Here is a 22,092-nt window from a genome sequence, read left to right as displayed (position 1 = left end):
GATTTCTACATTAACTCAAACCATGATAGCAGAAAACCTGTAGGATTATCTGGAAAAACAGAAAATAAATTCCACATTCGAAGGATGCGCATCCAAATTTCCCACACAGTTTGACACGAAAAGAGCAAATAACCGACTCCTGCTCCAAACCACAAAACGTGCATAGAGAATCTTGAATTCCTTGGACACCCCTACTCAATAAATTAGTCTTAACAGCCAGCTTCTGATGTACCACCTACCAAAGAAAAACCTCAACTTTGGGAGGTAATAACCCACTCCAAACAATCTTTGACCATGACAAATCTGGTTCGGACAAGCTGGAAATTAGGCTACTGCATGACTTAACCGAAAACACACCCTCACCATTTCCTTTCCAAATGAAACAGTCTTTAGTCTCTAATTCAGGCTGAAATGAATCCAACAACGACATCAGTTCAATCCATTGATCAATTTCATTATCCATCAAATTTCTCCTCAAGTGAATGTCCCAACTCCACCTCCCATTGCTAACATTTTTAAATTCTGCAATGAGCCCATCCTTTTTAACCGACAAAGAAAACATCCTGGAAAATTTGGTCTTCAAAGGGATGTTGCCTAACCAACTATCATGCCAAAATCTAATTGAATCTCCCTTTCCCACCTGTAAAATATGGTGATTACGAAAGCATAATCCGACGGTGTCATTCGACAATAATTATTGATGACTCCTTTCCAAATCCAAGAAGCATTGGAAGGCAATTCCTTGTTCAAAACAATAGATTTCCTATCAACATTATATTTGCAACATAAAATCTTTTTCCACCAAGAATCCTTCTCTGTCCCAAACTTGGAAACTCATTTTCCCAATAGAGCCCTATTCCGCAATTTTAAATTTGAGATACCCAAACCCCCAAATTCTTTCTTTTTGCATACTAGCGACCAATTAACCCAGTGGATCCTTTTCTTCTGTACTGTGGTCCCCCACTACTCTAATTCTAAAAATATCTCTACTTGCTTCCAAGTCTACCACTTCATCAATTAATTCTTTTCTACTTGTTGCTATCATAATAGACATCTCCTCGTAGCCCAATTCTTTAAGTGCGCTTTCTCCCAGCACTAAGCATTCTCCCCATTGTTGTGCTATCCTCTTAAAGGTGCTATGATTCCAGCAGTGAAGCGACATTCCAAATAGTTTAATCCATGTTACTCTTTCCGACGCTCTGTAAGATTCTGACCAAGGTTGAACTTCCTGGAAAACCTCATTTAAAATCGACCAATTCTGCTCCTTCAAAATTCTGTATGACTCTTCATCATCTATTTGCAATAAGAAATCTCTCCCTCCTAGGAACTTGGTCTTAATTCCTCCTAGACCTCTTGCTTGTAATCTGTCTACCACCTGACTCAGAGCAAAATGACGCCATCGTTCCTACGAGGCACTTCTGGAGCTTTCGAACAACTTCCTCATCTACATCCCCCTATATTAGCCTAGTCCTCCTTGCTAGATCCTCCGAACTATCTCCACTAACGCTTTTTCCTTGTTCTACCCTGGTAGTAGCAATGGAAGTTGATGGATACTGCAGTTTCCAGATTTGATTCCTAGCTCCATACCGAGCTTCTTTGACTGATAATCGATATCCTAATAACCAGAATCCATTTAATCTATGGACTGCTCTAACTGAGTCATCTGTGTTGGAAAATCTAACAAACCCAAAGCGCTTTCCTGTTCTATCATTCTTCCTTGCTATATAAGAACTAATTAGGATTTATTGATTCTAGAAGTGTCTTGTTTCTTCCTTCGGAATGATAAAGTAGGGTAGTGATATGAAGCAACTTCTAAGAGTACACAAATAAATAGAGCAATCTTTTCCCGAAATTTCATATCTAGGAGTTTAAGGGTAAACATTATCCTATTCAAGGCAAAAAAAGATATTAAAATTGAAAAAGAATAGCATTCACATGTACCTGCAATATGTGAGCAAGTAAATTGAAAAAGAATAGCATTCACATGTACCTGCAATATGTGAGCAAGTGCAAGCTGAAACTTTTCCAATGGAAGGTCAACAAGCCGAGGAAAAATAGGTAACACCTGAGAACAGTTAATGGTTATACTCAACATGATTAAAGCTACATTTTCAGCTTTAAGATATTTAGCTGAGCATATGAAATCAGATCAACACCGCTAATAATTCACCATTTCTTTGTTTTTCTAAATGCAATGAATGCACAATCAGGCTAAGAGATTGAACAAACAAAGGAAAATTCAGAACAAACCTCATTCTTGGAAAGTGAAGATAGCATTGGAATGAGAATGGTAGCATCCTGCAAGTAAACAGCCATAAGGGTGTTCATAAGGCAAAATCATAATCATTAGGAAAGATTGTAAGAGGCAGAAATCATATGAGCTAAAAAAAGAAACCTTCAACTTAGTCTCATATAAATGCTTCACACTGGCTACTAAATCAGGAGAAGGAGCTGTCTCTTGGGTCAATACTTGCAGCACCTTGATAGAAAACAAAAGCACTATCAGTGTAGTTCAAGAATGAACAGAAGAAATAAAGTTCCAAAGCTGAAATAAATTTAAGAATAGAAATGGAGATAGAGCCCACCAATGTTAACAGATTTTCACTTCCTTGGGGTGGGTCAGATATTATTTGGAGCAACTGAGAATAAGACTGACCCAAGGCTCTAATTACAATAGGTATATGGCGATGAAAAGCCTACACCAACAAGAAGTAGAGTACAAATGAAGATATCAAGGTACCAATAGAAGTTACATATATGATAATACAAGGTAACAAGTAACAACAATAGTAAAGATGAAAGTTCAAGCATCCAACAAGAAAGTTCTTGGTCAAGAAAGGATCCTATATCCGGAAAAGGTTTAAAAAGAGGAATTGAGACAATCTAGATGGCATCTGGCAGAATCTCTCAAGTTTTCTTACATTACTGCACATATGGAATTGGTAATTATCAATGGCTCGCACCTTCCCCATGCAAAGGCAGTCATTGATTCTCACAAATTGTTTACAATTACGTGCTGAAAGAAAAGTGAATTCCACAGTGCAACCTGCAATTTTAGTTGGGACTCGGGCCTATATTCGATAAGGATGTAAAACTTGCCTATATTCGGCAAGTATGTAAAATTTGCATCAACCAAGGGCCACAAACAAAAAGATAGAATCTCATGATAACTTGATCAAAACTAAACTCGGCCTTGACTAAAAAACAAAGTGCTAACCTAATGAAAACAAGTAATAGATAACAGATTGATCAAGATTCGTGGTTTACTCAAATAAGATAAACTAAACCAAGTAACCAATTATTAGCTTTAGAACTTGTTCTTACCTACACAATTTATTTTCATATTTGTATGATACATACTTGAAGATCACATTCAAACTTTAAATCAACCTAACTGCAGGCAGCTTAGAAAACGCCTACATTATGAATGCCCGACAAGAGTCACCTTAGGCTTTCAGAAGTTAGATATGTCATTAAAACCAAATCACTACAACTTGTGTTTTTTTCCAGGAAACATAAGCTCTTATTTTATTTCTATCACTGAAACAGATGACAAGTTGCAAACCATGCAATATCTGTGTGAAGCTACATCAACCTACACCAGCAACCATGTTACAAGGACATGCAGCCTAATCTAATCTATTCCTAATAATTAAATGATGAACAATACAGAAAGCCAGAAACAGACAAGACATACCTGCTTTACAACTTTTGGTGCTCGCCCATAAATATCAAATAATAGTTGAAGAAGACTAGGTTTCTGAAAAAGGAGGGAAAATCAAAATCAATTATAGGCCACAAATACACATAAAAAGACAAAGGAACAACCAACAGAAGCAAACCTTTGTGCATAAAGCAAAAAACAGAGAAATGAATCGCTGAGCTTCAGGAAATGACACTACTGAAGAATTATTACTCGCTGATTCTGTATTTTCGGGGTCAATTCCATAAGCTCTGGGCTCTGAAAGTTGGGATCCACTAGTAGATGCATCCCCCCTTCCAACCTGAAGAATTTTCAGCAAGGAAAATTAAGATAAAATTTTGAAACAAATTAAAGACTGACAACATTCTTCACTTTTATCAATCAGGACATGCTGAAATGCACGCGTAGGTACTTGTACTAGACTGACAAAAGGTGATATACACTGAATATGGCTCAGGTTCTCTGTCAAGGCATACAAGAGAGCTCACAATTTTTTTTGATAGGAATAGGAGGTCTCATTAAAAACCTCCCTCATAGTTGACTCTTGAAAAGTGGCAACTAATTGAGGGAGGAAAAGAGTACCTCAATTTATTAATAGACCAAAATTACATAAGATACACAATACATTCTAGCCCTGAATAACATAAGATATACATAACACTCTAAACCTCGATAATAAAACAGGACATTAATACAAATAGCGTTGGGAAACAAAGACCCCTTAGCCTAACCCATCCTCAGCTAGGTCATCAGACTCAACAGAAAGCCTGCAACACTCAACCGATCCCCTGCTTAGCTAATATGTCGGCCTCCATATTGCAACTCCTAGGAACCCATCTAAGAACGACGCCCTTAGCAGTAACAAGAACTCCAATTTCCTCCACCAAATCACTGAAAAAAGTAGGAGCAGGTTGTAGCTTTAAAATCCATTCCACTACACATTTGCTATCACTTTCCAAAATAAGTCTACCCTTGTTAGCCCAATTGGAAGAAAAGAAAAAAACCAATCCATTCTTAATAGCTTTCAGTTCAATCACTATAGGGAGACCCGGCCCTACTGCAGAAGAAAAATTAGCTAAAGAGCAACTAAAGGAGTCTCTCAAAACACCACCAATACCACCCTGCATCCCATCTCCAGTCACTGCCCCATCAACATTAAGTTTGAACATATCCGATGGTGGAGGAGTCCAGCCAATAACCTTCTTAGTAATCGTACTATGGAGGAGTTTATCAGCCCGCGTAGGATCCCCTATTAGAAGGTCAGTCTGAATCCGAACCCCAGGGTATTTAGTTAAGAACCATTTCGCCAATCTAAATTTAGTGATAAAGAGTTTTATAACATATGCAAATACTCAGCAAAGCTAACAAAGCTTAATATTGACGTTTGACAAACTTTTAAAAACAAACAAGCAGGGGCCTTTAGAAAATATCCCTAACCTCCCTTTCAACTCTTTCATCAATGGATCCAGACTGCATAAACTCAGCACCTGCAGCACGTTGATCCACAGCACACAGCATCATATTTGTTGCAAATTTCTCAATTTCCCCCGTTATGTAGTTTAGTTGATAAAGTTTGTTTGCTACCTGTAAAGTATAAATTCAGGAAAGTGAGAAAAGACTAATCTTTGCAACAGAGTCAAACTCTTTGAAGGCTTGATAACATGAAAAGATGTTATAAAGAAGCAAGTTGATTACCAGCCGGATAGCTTTCCCTCGAATATCATCTTGAGAATGAACAGCACACTGCCATCGGGAAGAGTAACAAATATAAGAAAGCAGGCAAAAATAAATCATGCATAAAACACAAGAAGAAAGCTGGTCCGGGGCCTCCAACTTTGATGGAATTGAAAGCTATCCTAAAGGGTATAGATTTTTATGAATCTATTCGCCATAGGTTTAAAGATAGATTGATTATCGAGAGTGATAGCAAGGTGGCAATTGGCTGGGTTAAGGATGTTGTTTCATGTCCTGCCGTTTATGTTCAAATTGTTAAAGTCATTATTCAGAAGCTTAGAGTTTGTGAAGGTCTTATTAGATGGGTTAGTAGGACAGCCAATATAGAGGCGGACGTCCTAGCTAAGGCTGGTATTGGTTGATAATTATGTTCTGTTAAGGGCTGCTTCTTTTTGGTTTTCTATCTCTTGAGGGAGATTAGACCTTGTATTACTTTGTAATTATTTGAGGTTAATGAAATCCTAGGGTTCTCTTTTCCTCCTTCCGCTGATTAAGGAACTATTTTCAAGTTCCATTAATCATGAAGGGGTTTTTTAATGAGGCCTACTATTCCTAACAAAAAAAAGATAGAATGGGACTAAAAGCATTATGATGCTTCTCCACTCCATGTTGAAAATAATAGCCTAGGAAAACTTAAAGATATTTGTCATGTAAGAATGGGCTTTCTCACAGGTAAACTAAACATAATATTATGGAATAATTATAAGACAAGAATTCAACAAATGTAGATTTATGCATGAAACCAACAAACAAATTCTTATTAAAATTGTCGTAGCGAACTTACCTTCAGTACTATACCTAAGCAGGCTTGCCGATTATTTGGACGTCCCAAAATTAAACTCCAGACCACACCAAGGCCCTGTGTCACACGTTCAGCATCACGAATCTCTTTCCCAGTAATATCAAACACATCAGAAGAGCAGAGATCATCTAATAGTTCCAAGGCAGAGTCAGGCAGAAATGGAACTTCACCAAGAAGTCTGCTAAATGATTTATCCAAGGCTGGAAGAGTGTCCAGCAAAGATTTGGACTGCAGAAAAGTAAACAAGATAAATCCATTATTTTTTTTTTGGGTGGGGGTGTGTGGGGTGTTGAGTAAGAAGTTGGTTCACTTAAATACTTTGCTTACCACTTCCAGGATAAAATTTTCATAAAGAACAGCAGCATATGAAGAGTTGTCAACTGAATTTGCAACTGTGAGAGAATAAAGATGGTAGAGAACTTGCAATACAATCTCGTGACCCTGAGAAACACCAATATAACACAGCTTTATACAACTTGCAATACTATCTTTGAATGTCAAAACAACAATCCACCAAAATTAGGTCACACAGAAAACATCTACTGCAGGTAGGCACTGGAATCCATCAAGTTAGAAATTGAATAAACAAGAAAATGGTTTCACATTTCCCTTCTTGGCCAAATAAACAAGAAAAACAATCAAATGGAAGTAATGAAAACCTGAGATTAAGCCATACTGTATAGAACAAAGATTGTATCCCAACCAAATAATCAACAAGAAACAACCATCATACCAGTAGGACGAAAACATTGTCAAATTGATCAAAAGAAAACTATTTGGCTAAAGAAAATAATGCCGCAGACACCAAAGAAGTGTAACACTAGAATTGACCAAATGAAATGTAAATCATGTTATAAACGCTGAGTAGAACTAAACAAAAGGAAGAGAGTCAAAAATCAAAAGCAGCAAAGAAAATATTACAACTAGAATACCTTTTGTTGTTGGTAATCCTCGACAATTTGTTTCCCCAACGTGACGACAATGTCATCATCGGCATCAATCTGATAGGAAACATAACCACATGATATTTTGAATGTCATCTAGCATAGGCACTTATAGAACAAGAATGAATGCTCATAATCTAAAGGTCTAAAATTTGAGTAATCATCCAACATAATTCTAGATTCAAGTATGCAATTTAGTAAAATATGAGGCAAGACCATTTTGAAAACTTGTCAAGTCCAGGATATGAAAGGGGAAAATATGAACCCCACACATTGAGAAAAGGAATAGAACATTACTTCAGTAACCCATTTAGACTTTCAGTTCGAGAAAAGCTATACCTTCTAAAGAAGACTTTGATACATGAAACAATTTTGTTTCATGTAACCAAAACATGGATCTGTCTGCCTTTTCCCCTTCATAAATAGATCAAATCAAACCCATTTATCCGCAACCATATTTTCTCAGATCTATTCAGAAAACCACACTGGTGGTTTGTCAACCTACCCACCCACCCCCCAAAAAAAAGTAACACTTTCCCTAAACCTGTCCAATATATTAGTTGTCAATGCCCAGTGCATAGCATATTTGCCAAGCACTTCAACAGCAGTTCATTAAGAAAAATGGAAAAGATTATACTATAACCTGAAAATTGCCCACTGGCCTTTGAAGCAGACTGCTTTTCTGCAGAACCACTGACACACTATCATTTATATTTGACTCTCTATTGCTCTAAAAGTGGTGGTTGCCTTTGTTCTCAAGTAATTAGATGGAACTAGAAGAGCTTTTAAGGCACACAACCAAGCGGGTGAGTTCAGAAAAAAAACTTTAGGCATTCATCTAAAAATCTATATCTATTATGCAGTATGTAAGCTCTGAACTGATGTTAAGGCATTACTCTTGATTTAATCAGCAGCAGTTTCCAAGATAACAAATGCCAAGATTTAAAACAATACAACGTTAAGACAGGAAAGAGAAAAGGCAGCAGCAAACATTCAGAGAAAATCATAATGTATACATATATAAATATATGTAGCATGTCACCTGACCAACCAACCGGGAAAGTAAAGCCATGCGCGTTTCATTACAGTCTGACCAATAAAGATGCAGGTATGATTCAGCGATCTGTTGAACTGCTGATTTTCTCACATTTCTTTTCTGCTCTTCAGTAAGCTCAACATATAACGGTAGCACCGGTAAATCCCGAACAGCCTCGTCCAAAGAAGATATGGTTATGGAACCTGGGAAATTCTGATCAGAATCTGGAGACAATGATTCATCGGTCTCAAGTTTCACTTCGGCATCTGCTTTCAATTCAGCTGATTCTACATCATCCATATATGGAAAAACTGTGCGATTGGAAGTACTATTGACCTCTAGAATGGGAGAAATGTCATCCTCACCATCCCCTTCAGGAGATGGTTGCTCAACACCAACAATTGATGAACCTTCTATTATCTTATCATTGCTTTGAATGTTATGCATAGAACGCACAGGAGGGATTTCGAGAACTGGCACTGAAAGAGGCTTATTAGAAACAGAACCATCAAATTCAGACATTTCAGTTCCACTGTCCTCCAGAACATGTGTGGATGACATTCCAACAAACACAGCAGCCCGTCGTGGATCTAGGCGACGGGGATCCTGAAAAAGTTAGTGTTAACTTCCATTTGACGAAATGCATTTATAACGATCCTAACCTGGGAAGGTTTAATCATTTTGAAAAGAAACATATGATGACAGAAAAAGGCAGTTACCCTTCTTGGGTCACGTTTCGCATCTGCAGCAAAATTATTGACAGTAGATGTATCAGATATGGATGAACTGGTTGTAGCAGCTGAAGTAACAGGCAATTGGGGAGTAGAAAGAGGAGTGTGCAAAGGATTTGTTGGAACAGGAGGTGGGACAACTTGAACCCGACTATTTACGTTAACAGTTTGCTGAGTTGTAGCCAATGTCCCAACCTTCGATAATGGAGGAGGACTTTTAGGCAAGTGCCTCATATTTGTGATGACAATCTCAGCCAGCAGATCAGGATGGATTTTTGAAATAAGAATTTCAAGAGATTCAGCACCTCTTTCTCCTTCTGCAAGTAAAGCACCAATCATTGAAATCATTTGCTCAACAGGAGTTAAATTATCATCCGAAAGTGGTAAATTAGGAGATGCTCCATTAACAGAAGAAAAATCGTGCCCCGAATCGCTAATTTGAGTGGGTGGTGTCGAGTAGGAATTGGGACCAGAGCGAATACGCTTGGAGGCCATCTCAAAGCTATTTGTTAGTTCTTCATTATCTTGAGGCATGGATCTTTTCTTTGACACATCCCCTAAAATATATGCTTGGCTTGATGCTTGATCATCCTGAAAACATGTTCTATTTACCATGAGAAAGAAAGCTAACAAGCAATGAAACATGTTACTCAAATTATGTAGTGAACAGTTTTCTTAACGAAAATCATTACCCTGACTGACTGAATTTCCCTGGAAGCACGCTCACTATTTTTTATCATCTTTTCAACCTGTCTGATGACTTGATCAGCAGCATCCCCTGCATTCATTGCTCGTAGAGCTCTAAGCAATCTCTCTCTCGACTGGTCATTAAAATAAAATACCCAACTTGTCAGGTGCAAGAACACTGAATAACCCCTAAAAGTCAAAATTACTAGTTACAATGGCATATGTTCCATTTTTACATTCAACAGGCCAGGAGTTGTCAAAAAGGTAATTGTGAGACCTTTCAGCCTTTGAATAATAATTCTACCAAGAAAGTGATCAGTCATTTAGGGAGAGAATAATAAAGATAAATTTCAAAAAAAAAAAACTAAGTTCTAGAAGACATTGATAATCAGCAGCCAAATTCTAACTGATTTGTGTACATATTAGTTACACCCAAAAACATCGTTTAACTCTAGATTCGGTATGTGAATAGCACCCCCACCCAAAAAAGAGAAAATCGCCTCAGTGACCAAAAATGTCTTATAATATACAATTTTAACCATTTTTTTTTTGGATTTGCCAAAATGACCAACAAAATCGCAATGCGATCTCTAATTCGCAACGCGATATCCAGTATCGCAAATTCGCGCTGCATTTCGCGTTGCGATAGTTGAAAATCGCATTGCGATTTTCTATTTCGCGTTACGATTTTCCTTTTCGCGTTGCGATAATCTACAGTGTCGATGCGATTTTCCATTTCGCGTTGCGATAGTCTATAGTGTCGTTGCGATTTTCCATTTCGCGTTGCGATAGTTGAAAATCGCGTTGCGATTATCCATTTCGCGTTGCGATAGTGTACAGTGTCGTTGCGATAATTTTCTCTAAAAAGATAGTATCCGCGCGGACGTGTCGAAGACACGTATTACCACGACCACGACCACGACCACGACCCGAGACGAGACAACGGCGGCGCGCGAGAGTCCCCCTTGTTCTCTTTCACTCAACAAGGAAATGGGAAATCCAAGCCTTAAATACACTTCCATATAGTGTTTCCAATACTATGTGGGATTGAGCATTACTCAACACTTCAAAGAAAATATAGTAATTTTTGTAGCATGTTTCCTACTTAATCCATATCTAAAAATATTAAAACATTTTATCATATTAAAACTATATGTATAAGTTTGAATTGAAATGTAGATATCTACAACTCTTTTAATTCTCTTGATAAAATGATAAAATGTTTTAGATATGTGGATTAAGTGGGAAACATGTTACAAAAATTGCTATATTTTCTTTGAAGTGTTGAGTAATGCTCAATCCCACATAGTATTGGAAACACTATTGGGAAGTGTATTTAAGGCTTGGATTTCCCATTTCCTTGTTGAGTGAAAGAGAACAAGGGGGACTCTCGCGCGCCGCCGCCGCCGTCTCGTCTCGGGTCGGGTCGTGGTCGTGGTCGTGGTAATACGTGTCTTCGACACGTCCGCGCGGATACTATCTTTTTAGAGAAAATTCTTAAGAAACAAAATCTTTTTTTAATTTACTATAGACTATCGCAACGAATTTGGAAAATCGCAACGACATTGTAGACTATCGCAACGCGAAATGGAAAATCGCAACGACATTGTACACTATCTCAATGCGAGATGGAAAATCGCAATGACACTGTACACTATCGCAACGCGATTTTCAACTATCGCAACGCGAAATGGAAAATCGCAACGATCGCAATGACTGTACACTATCGCAAAGCGATTTTCATCTATCGCAACGCGGAATGAAAAATCGCAACGACACTGTAGACTATCGCAACGCGAAATGGAAAATCGCAACGACACTGTAGACTATCGCAACGCGATTTTCAACTATCGCAACGCGAAATGCATTGCGATTTTGTTGGTCATTTTGGCAAATCCAAAAAAGTTGGTTAAAATCGTATATTATAAGGCATTTTTGGTCACTGAGGCGATTTTCTCCCCAAAAAAAACCTAAAAAACCACACACACAAAAGAAAGAAAGAAGTTACCTCTACAATGGGAGGGTAAGTACACCTCAGGAATCCCAAAAACGAAGTTCTCACGGAATACTGAACACTGGCTTTATGGCATTCCCTCACCGTATCAAGGTTCGGATTAAAATCAAGCAGTGCAGAAAGAACAGTGGCATAGTGTTGGGGCCTCTTCCTCGCTATGGCAGCAAGACTGCCAAACAAAAAAGGGTACAGATTACAGAAAGATAATATAAAGCATCTCTAGGATTGGGAAAAATATTCTTGGTCCACACAATCAAACAACTACAAGAATGAACGAATAATTGCTGAAACTTAAACCTATTTCTGGACAAGATAAAAAGGAAAGATAAATTTGTGAGACATCTTATAAGTTGTAACAATTAATCTAAATTTCAGATCATGGTTAGCATTTCATTCAGATATTAAGGATGAGAGTGGCACGATAGAACAATTAGAAGAAGCTCATTTCTGATTCCTTCATCCTAAGAGCCCCACAATAATTTAGCGACCCATCCCCTAATCCAACACCCTTCTATCACTGATGAAACTTTAAAGCAGTACGTAATCAGATGAACCCAAAAGAAAACCAAAAAGGCAGTTTGCATATCTTAAGCTACACATTGTAATGCCAAAACAATATTTCTAAGCATGGACTCAACAAGTATACAAAGACCTTCAAAACAAACAAGAGAAAAACCCCAGATCAACCATCCATCATTGACAAAAGTCTCTGATCACTAGCTTTTACCCAAGAGAAAAATAATCTTCCCTGAAATCAACTAATGTTCCCTATCTCCCCAAGACTTCTGTAATTTGCTCGGCACTGTAGTCAAACCGAACTTTCTACTGACGTTACCAATATTTCCAATGAAGCTCTTTATAGATCAAGCTAATTCCCACATTCCAAAGCAGAGTCAAAATTTCTCTAGAATCTTTTTAAGTATCATCAATGAACCACCAATTTCGCAACAAATTCTTAACTCTTAAGCAGGATACCCAGGAACAATAAACAGCGGAAAATTGACTCTACAAGAAAGGTGCACTTTCAACCACTTTTGGTTTCAAACATAAAACAATTCAATATTAGAACTTGAGCATATTTTATGACTCATGGACACACCAATATCTCATAAAAATTAGTCAAATTTCTCAATTCAAATCTACATTCTAACTCAATTGAAACTATAGCAGAACTCAAGACACATGCACGTTACAGACAATTAACTAACATGCAGAAGAAGGTAATACTGTACCCAACAGTATTACCAGAAAAGAACATTAAGTAATCTGAGTGCTTCCACGCAAGACACCCTTTTAAATACAAATGCCAAGAACAATGGTTTTAAAAAAAACACACACACATTTAGTTTTTCTCCATATATTCTGTATATAGAGAGAAACAATTCAAGTTAACTAAAGATGCCACCAATAATTCAAATTGAACATGCTCTAACTAACCATGTGAAGATAAAACTCTGAACAAAATCTGCCTCACAAACGTTCCTATATTTTACAGGTAACTAAAATCAACATGATCCTCCTGGAAGAATTTATTTCAAGCAGTTCTAAAGTGCGAATAAATCTTTAAACAACAACCCTTCGTTAGCAGTAAAACAAATACATTATGAATGTCTCTGCAATCACTAAAGGATTGGCTCCTATCATGCTATTGAGATCAGTTCAACATATTCAACAAGGCTTACATTTCAAGAGCTTTGTTGAATTTTCAAATAGAACAAGTGTACAATAGTTAAAATCACTTCTCAGAGAGAAATCTTTTATGGAATGCCATTCAAAACATCAATGACTCATGCAACTTCAGACTTGGAACTATAACTAAAATAAAAGTAATCTCAGAGATGTCTGGTCAGCACTGTTGAAACATACATACTCAAGGTACTATGGCAACCATTACATCTACTCCCTCAAGGGAGTCAGGTAAAAAAAGCACTACTAAGAAATCAGATAATCATATGTATTACTCTGATTTATGAAAAAGTTCCTCAATGGATGCAACCACTGAAACCAGGAAGAATAGCCTTTACGAACCCAAGTCAATATAGCAACTAGGCATGCCTACCAACAACACCAGTCTTTTGTATACAATGGCCAACAGACATTACATAAATAAAAAACAATTGGAAACCTTTCAAAAGTAATACTCAAAATTTGACATTTCCAACCACCTTCAAAAATCTAAAACTATTTCCATGTTGAAACTGCAATAAGATGCCTTTAAAATTTTTCAGGTTCACACAGTCTACACTCGTGCACAAGTATATCATAGAACCTAGGTACATATCATGCAGGGAATAATCCTACAAAGTGATGGAGTTTAAGCAGTTTATCTTTTCAGCATATAATATTTTCTGACATTTAAAATGACAGTATTTGGCTACTTATAATCAATAATATTAACATAATAAAGGCTTTAATATTGCAAACAATATTCTTTGGCCATTTTAAACCCAGTTTATTCTTTACCATTCCGGACAGTTTACTCCACCAGATATCCAATATATGAGACAATACCACCCATCTTCCCTGCTGCTAAATATCCTATAGTATACACAATTTTGATCTTCATTATAATGAAGATGCTATCTGACAGAGAATGCTCCTGCGTCACTATCCTTTATGAAAACAAAACAGAGAATGTACTTCTAGCACAACCACCAATTATGTGGGCAAACCTGCTAAACATACAAAAGATGGTGCAACCTGCAAACTTAAATTCACATTGTTCTTGCAATATGAGTATTTACATCCAAAGAAACAAATTGTATATTATTAACGGTGGACCGATGAACAAGTTTGAAGAACACACCATTTCATCATACAAAAGTTCTGAGCAATTTTCTAGACATGCTTGCAAAAACATTGAGTATTATCTTCAAAATTCTGAAATCTTTTGTTTCTGGCCAAAAACATTCCCTCTAACTGCAAGTTGTAATAAACACTATATGTTTTGGACCTATACGATAAAGATGGGCGGTTAAAATAGTAAGGTAAGAAGCTGCTAAGATAAAAGCTCAGAGGAAACTAGGAAGTTATGATGATAATGGTACAAAGTTTATGATGATGCAGTCTCCCATTTGAAAGTGAAAAACCTCCCTACAATGCCAGCCAAAGTATAAAAAAAGTACATTTTAAACCAAGAGAGAGAATATATATAAATATATATCTGATCATTTGTTACCATTTGTTAAACAGATGGTTCCAGTGGTTTCAGTGGTTGCATCACAAACATAGGCATAACGATAATTGTAAACCATAGAATGGAAACATCAGATAGTAGCAGGATAATCCCCAGTTAAAAAGAATTTTGATTATTAAAATACTTAATGTGCATCAACTGTTGTAAAATAACCAATACATTTTAAGGTAGCTTGCATATTTTCAGCTGTACAATTATACAGCAGAGACCAAAAAAATTATATGATCCCCCTAATAATTTACTTCAAAGCCTGATCACCAAGTTTCTCAGCATGAGTTGACTGATGATTATGTCCATTGCTTAACCATTCCCATCATTGGCCAATGGTGCTCCACAGTACAGATAAATGTGAACATTATCTAGCCCTGTAACTCCCAATATCTGCAGCAGCATCCGGGGCCATTAACTCCACAAAAGAGAGCTGAACAACATGCTGCATTGGTATCACAAACATGCACTTGAACTTGTACTAAAACCTGCTTCCAAGCTTTCAGCAATCCCTCCAAAAGTTTTAAAGATGGTAAAACAGAGGGAAAATGCTACAACAGTGCAGTTCCCATATTATAAAATTTAATATTGATTTATCATATGGACAGTAAACACAATTGATAAGTATGCATAAACAGAACTGATAAGTATGCATAAATAGAAGTATCATTACAAAACACTCGAATCTTCTAGCTTGAAAGTGAGAACTATTCAGTTATGACAGGATATAATTCCTTAGAATAAAAAGGAAAAAGGTGAAGATGCTAATAAAGCGCCCATAATGGGAAAAGAAAAGGGCAATCCATAGCATTCTTGAACAAGTAAGAGTTAACACCAACGCTGATTAACCCCAAAATCAAAAGAAAAATTTGTTTCACATCCTCACAAACAATTATATGTCCTAATATGGAGCTTAGGAGGGGGGAGCAAACATGTACAGCTTTATAATCCCCTAATGATTTTAAACTCCACATGTCCAGATTTTATCATGAGAACTGTTCAAAAAAATGACACAAGAAAGAGGAAAAGATAGCATACCATAAATTTGGAATAAAAACAACTCACTACTGGTTACAAAAAAACTCACCAATTGACAATATTGATTGTTACAGCTCCAGGTAGACTACTAGCTGATTGCAACATGTCAATTAAAACAAAAAGAATCGTGTTCGCATTTGATGTTAGGGCAACTGGATCCAAAATAGGATGACAACCACTTAGCCATGATATATTAAAAGTCCGACTACTTCCTCTGGTAGCTGTAGAAAAATTAAAAGGGATAAGTTTCCATATATATCAGTAACTGTAGAATATATAAATATGGAGATACTGTGAATGACAAACAAAACAGAAGACCTATGCAAACCCAAAAGGTTAAACTATCCCTTAAACCAAACCATGTCCTAGTGAAGCCCTTCACAATTGGAATGCAATACCTTCAAACTTTTCATAATACACATTGTCGGGTGTAAAAAGTAAGATGTATGTCTCCAAAAATTTCAGTGCCAGCAACTTTATCCCAACTGGACCAGGCTACAAATATAACCAAAAAAACATAGATTAGACATGATTAGCGAGTTAATAATATCAAATCACTGTAAAATTAAATAATTCTCATAAGAGAATGACAGTAGTGAAGGAGAAGAAAAGAACATAAATAAGTACAAAAAATATCAAACAAATAGCACTACCCAATGCAACATTAGACCTGCAGCACCCACCTAAACCCCTTAAGGGATCCAGAATAGCAATTTTTCACATTTTTCTGTCTCAAGAAAACAATCTCCCACAAGAATTTTCAGAGCCAATTGCTCACATTGAGGTATCAAGTTAAGAGCCTTATCCATGTATCGCTGATACTTTGGTGCATAAAGGTTCCCCCAGATATGTATTTTAGCACACAACTTTACTCTAGGATCAATCACCACCTCAAGATAAGTATTTGTTTAACTCTCATCTGATAATTGTCATCAGAGATACCCAAAACTTATGCTGTGCCATTATGATCACATATCACATTGAAATAAAAAGCTTTGTAACACAGTTTCTCTATTGTGTAAAGATGGACATAAATGAAACCTAATATCCAATAACCGTTTCTTATAGTTAACACTAAGAAGCTACTCACTCCAAAGCTACTCTTTTGTACATGTCCACCAATCATCCAGCCTTCCCCAAGGGAAGGAAGGAAAAAACAGAGAGAGAGAGAGAGAGAGAGAGAGAGAGAGGGAGAGAAGTATTTGATAAACCAGTAACAATTTTCAATTAATTGAATTTTTTTAGTTTGTGACCTTTTAAAAATTCAAATTTGTTTGGTCATTCATTCACACCACCACTTCCTCAAAAATACTACATGAAACATATGTAGTTAAAACCTACCAGTGTCATCTATCTGCAACTTTTTAAAGTACCACTTTTTTTACATGGCCATATGTTTTAGCTAAATTTTTCCAATATGCTATTTTTGAAATTTTTGTTAGATGAGAAAACTCTATTAAATGATATGTCTCTTTCTTAAAGAAAATCAACCAAAATCTATTTGGTATATACATTTTCAACAATCAACCAACCAGATCTCCTAGAATTAGCTCAATCGTAGAAGGTCAGCATTTAACTTAGCATTTCAATTTATCAAACAGCACCTACCTTGGTCAAAATAGTCAAACATTGAAAAATAGCCCATATTTGTTAAGAGCTTGGAAAGCCAAAGTGAATATGACATACCTGCAATGCAATGGAAAACACACCTTCCTTGAATCTAATCATCCACATCCATAGTTCCTGAACCCACTGGTCAACTTTTCCATACTGCTGAAACTATAATTTCCAGGGAAAGAAATGTAAGCATAGGACTGAATAATAATTTTTTGACATAAAAAAGAAAAAGCAAGATAATAGGACTGAATAATAATTTTTTAGAGTAGTCCAAAAACTAATCCAAAGAAACCATCATCTAGTGGTTAAAATATCACCAAGCACACAATCAGATAGAACAGTAACTAAAAACCAGCAGCAAACTTCAAAGATACATAGCACAATAGCACATACATTGAAAACCTAAAGTAGTGTGCTCCAATTGTACATGGTGGCATAAAACCCAATTACAAAAGGGAAAATCACCAAAAGAATATCTTATTAGGTTCGGACTACAGGTTTACTTAAAAAGGGAGAAAGAACCTGTAGTGTCATTTCTTCCAGAACACTGCAGAAGAAGTGCGTGCCAGTAACAATAGATTGTTTAACAACATCTGAGTCAACATCCCTCAAGAACGCTACTAAAATTGGTACAAGTACAGCAGAATGCTCTATCGTCCTCAATGCAAAATCTTCAATTATCCTGCAAACCATTGACCAAAAAAATTACAAAAGACATTATAACTGTAAAATCAGAGGACAAATAAAAGCAATTCTTCCTAAGAAAATGGATCAGTAATTTGTATATCTTAAAACTAAACATTTCGAAAAAAATGCAGCTCATTCATCACCGAAATATCAAACCTAAGAAGCAGTTAAGCATAAAGCGCCAGGATATAAAACATTTAAAATACACTTTTATATATAGAAAATAAAGAATTAGGGTTTGAAACTCACTCGAGAATAAATTTCCTGACGAGAGTATGAGGAGAACGCTGGAGGTCGGCGACGTAGGGGAAGAGATCGGCGGCGGATGAAGAATCGAGAGAGGAAAGAATGTCCCTGGCCTGTTTAAGAGAGGAAAGCTTCACGGCCAAATCGGAGTGGTTGAGAGCGGCGGTGAGGAGAGAGAGGGCTTGGTCTCTGGAATCTACAACGTTCATGGCTCTTGTCTCTCCCTCAAAAGAATTTTGATAGATTTTTTGTGGGAATTGTGAAGATAGGGGAAAGGAGTTAGGGTTTTGAAGGACTTAAAAGTGGAGGGCGGATCGTATGAAAAATTTATTAGGTTGGAGAGGATGGAGGATTTTTTCCGGCAAAACTTTCGAGATAATGAAATTCATAGTGTTGGTCGTAGGTCGTCATGTCTTTCGGGCGACCTACTAGGTCGCCATGTCTTCCCGACGAGTTACAAGAGATTGCATGTGCCATGCACGTCCCAATACACTGGGCAACCGAGACCATCTGAGAGCATCTGAGGTCATCAAAGAGCATCCGAGGCCATCCGACCGAGGCCATCCGAACGAGCTATCCGAGGGCAACCGAACGAGCTATGCGAGGGAATCCGAGGGCAGTCGAACGAAGGTAGGTCGTCCGGAGTGCATGGCGACCTACAATGTCGCCCGGAGGGCATGGCGACCTACAAGGTCGCCTTGAGGGCATGGCGACCTATGTGTTGGGACGTGCATGTGTCATACAACACGTTCATTCTCTCTGTTTGAGCAAGGGTAGGTCGCCCGGAGTGCATGGCGACCTACGGCCACACTGTTGATTTCACCCTATTTCAGCAAATAATATAGGGAGTGCATTAGATCGTGAATTATTTATTTTGAGTGCATTATATCGTGAGTTTAGGTGATTTCTTTTTCTTCATTTTATGAGGTCAAAGTGGAGATTTCATTTGTAAGTTTGTCGTTTTGTTTATTTACGTCCCATTTTATCCTAATCATTTTCGTATTTTACAATTTTATTATATGGTAAACAGTAAACAGTAAACTAAGGAGTGTCTGTCTTCGACAGCTTGTCTCGCCGGTCGTTCTGGAATCTCTTCAATCCAGAACCGGTCATCTTCTTCAGTCCTCAATTCCTTTGCTATCACATGTGCAGCCTTGTTCCTCTCTCTCGGAACCCATCGAAAAGTGCAAGTAAAAAACTCTCTTGCTCTTTGCTTTGAGGCCCAAATATAAGCACCGATTGTCGAAAGATCTGATTGTGTGGAAATCAGTTTTTTAGTGACTTTTCGTGAATCTCCTTCCACGATGATGCGATTGAAACCTAGATTCTTGCAAACTCCAATGCATGTTCGACAGCAGCCGCTTCTACTGGGAAAGGGGAGTGAACTCCGGTTAGTTTCCTTTGACAAGCCCCTAATTCAAAACCTTCATGATTTCTGATTATCACACCTGACCATCCGGTTTTCGCCCTTTGTTAAAACATGCATCATAGTTCACTTTTACTACGTCTGGCGCAGGTGGCTCCCATTTTATAAGGCTCGGATGCCTCGGTTGTTTGAGCCTGCTATTTGCCAAAGAGAAATCTCGACACTGGCTTTTTATCAATGTAATGACTTCTTCACTTCTCATCAATTTCCCATTATGGATACGTTTGTTTCGAGCTAGCCAGAGAGCCCAAATACATATTAAGACTTCACTATGTTGCGAGGAAATTGTTCAAAACCCAGCTAAGCCATTCTTTAAAGGTCCATTGTTGATGTTGATCGGGACACAGGTAATGCAACTCCTGCCAAACCTTTCTTGCTAGGTGTCGTAACCGTCTTTCGGTTGGGTCCCGGAATTGGGCTTCGACTTGAAAAATGTTGATTGGAGTCGCCACCGATCTTTTATTTTAAAACAAATAGGTAGATCAGATACCTTATTTCTTACCTGATCTGCGTTTTACCAGAGACGTGTCGGATTCGGGAGTCGGTTACAGTCAAGGAAGGGTTAGCACCCTTGAACTGCCCTTTCGGTACTACGTAATTTCTAGTTGTCTTTAATTAAGAAAAAATAAAAATTTAAATTAAAAGGTAAAAAGACGATCCCACACTTACCCCTGATTAATTAAAAATATAACTTTTAAAAGTCAAAAGAGATAAAAAGGAAAATAAATAATAAAGAAAGATTAAACGAGTAAAATAAAAAAAATAATAAAATAATAAATTAGATGAAAAAAATAATAATAAATGAATAAACAAATAAAAACAAAAGTAAATTTGATGGGAAAGTGGACCCATATGTGAAAACTGGAAGCAAATGTAACTTAAAAACAAATGAATTGTCGGTGGGATTTTTGAACTGCCAATCCAAGTTAAAGAGCAAAGCAAAGTTAAAGAACTTAAACTAAAAGTCTACTATTTTCCATTTATTTATTTATTTTCAACGTTAGCCTCTCATGACTCTTCTTTCATACGCTACACTTCATCAGAACCAAATGGCCATGTTCGGCCTCTCTCCTGCGGCTATTCACTCGCCGTAATTTCACCATACAACCATCGTCGTTTTTACACTAAAGAAACCCCAAACGACATGAGAAAGGTCGAAGAAGCTTCGTCGGGAAATGGGTCTCTCTCAGGTAAATAATCAAACCTTTATTTGCTTTATGAAACTCGATATTTCGAACATGCAAAATAAAATGAAAAATGATGTTGTAAAAATGGAGGATACCTTGAAAGTTATTTTGTTCTTCGTCCGAATACTACAAAGCTTTTCTTGGATTTCGACGTGTATTACATGCGTATTCCTCGGTGATTTTTGTAAATCGTGTGTGAAGTACTTGAGCGTAAATCCCTTCTGATTTCGTATATATTTTTCGTGTATTTGATGTAAAAAAAACCCTCCCCTACAATGGGTGATTTTACATTTATTTATAGCAGAAGAAAAATCATATTTTTAGATTACATCTTTAAATCCTAATAGAAGTCTAATGTTGGGTTGATGCTTTGGTTGTTGGTGATAGTCGGACGTTTCGGAGACTGTTGGAGAGGCGTGCACGGTGAGGACTGAGGCGGCTGGAATGAGGCGTGAAGCAAATAGGGTCTTGCGGCGCACTTAGGGTTTCTGGAAGAGATGGGGCATGCAAGAAGCGGCGGCGCGCTTAGCGTTTTTTGGAAACCCTGACTTTCGAAACGGGTCTTGGGTCCTCATTGTCGGGCTTGTGATTCCTTGGGCCTGTATCATGTAAAAACAAGAGAAAAAAACGTGTTATATAATTATAATAAATCATATGTATATTATGCAATACATATATATATAAACAATAACACATAAGCATGAATTTATATGGTCGAAATTGAGTGTCTTCAGCTGCCCCTCTTTGCTCATTGTCGTGTAACAAAAATAGAGCAAAGATTAAAAGACACAGATTTCGTCCACATCGACTATCCTCTGTTGTAGAGTTGAAACCCGATGTTGAAACTGGTTTTTTAATCACGAAATAACTCCCTCGTCGTGAGGTTGAGTCAAAACTCAGGCACGAAATCCTTCGACGTGAAGTTGAAACGAGCTAAAATCTTTTGGCAAATGGCCTCTGAATCGATATTTGATCAAGATACTTCGTTGTGAAAGTGAAACTTGAACTGAAGACTTTGGTGTTGTTGTGTATGGCCCCTTCGTCGTGAAGTTGAGC

At 37.2% G+C, this 22,092-nt stretch overlaps 1 protein-coding gene across 2 annotated transcripts in view; it reads right to left on the bottom strand.

Moving 5' to 3' along the window:
* Positions 1–18,712, bottom strand: part of LOC120156222 — a 34,997-nt gene extending 16,285 nt beyond the window's left edge. Inside the window, exons 1-20 of one of the 2 annotated variants that reach the window (XM_039167614.1) lie at positions 18,427–18,712; positions 18,013–18,172; positions 17,560–17,643; positions 16,272–16,368; positions 15,923–16,094; positions 11,646–11,820; positions 9,643–9,771; positions 8,939–9,541; positions 8,226–8,825; positions 7,172–7,240; positions 6,567–6,680; positions 6,222–6,467; positions 5,399–5,446; positions 5,141–5,287; positions 3,843–4,004; positions 3,698–3,760; positions 2,586–2,696; positions 2,396–2,479; positions 2,251–2,298; positions 1,991–2,065 (exon numbers count right to left, since the gene is read on the bottom strand). In XM_039167614.1, coding sequence (XP_039023545.1) covers positions 1,991–2,065; positions 2,251–2,298; positions 2,396–2,479; positions 2,586–2,696; positions 3,698–3,760; positions 3,843–4,004; positions 5,141–5,287; positions 5,399–5,446; positions 6,222–6,467; positions 6,567–6,680; positions 7,172–7,240; positions 8,226–8,825; positions 8,939–9,541; positions 9,643–9,771; positions 11,646–11,820; positions 15,923–16,094; positions 16,272–16,368; positions 17,560–17,643; positions 18,013–18,172; positions 18,427–18,632 — 3,393 coding nt within the window. In that variant the 5' untranslated portion in view covers positions 18,633–18,712. Of the gene's footprint in view, positions 1–1,990; positions 2,066–2,250; positions 2,299–2,395; positions 2,480–2,585; positions 2,697–3,697; positions 3,761–3,842; positions 4,005–5,140; positions 5,288–5,398; positions 5,447–6,221; positions 6,468–6,566; positions 6,681–7,171; positions 7,241–8,225; positions 8,826–8,938; positions 9,542–9,642; positions 9,772–11,645; positions 11,821–15,922; positions 16,095–16,271; positions 16,369–17,559; positions 17,653–18,012; positions 18,173–18,426 lie in introns of both variants that reach the window. The other variant, XM_039167611.1, reaches the window with a different exon arrangement.
* Between the last annotated feature and the right edge of the window lie 3,380 nt (positions 18,713–22,092).

The sequence above is a fragment of the Hibiscus syriacus genome, unplaced genomic scaffold (assembly GCF_006381635.1).
Source record: "Hibiscus syriacus cultivar Baekdansim isolate YM2019G1 unplaced genomic scaffold, ASM638163v2 tig00002840_pilon, whole genome shotgun sequence".
In the NCBI taxonomy this organism is placed as follows: Eukaryota; Viridiplantae; Streptophyta; class Magnoliopsida; order Malvales; family Malvaceae; genus Hibiscus; species Hibiscus syriacus.
This window is presented reverse-complemented; position numbering and strand designations above follow the sequence as displayed.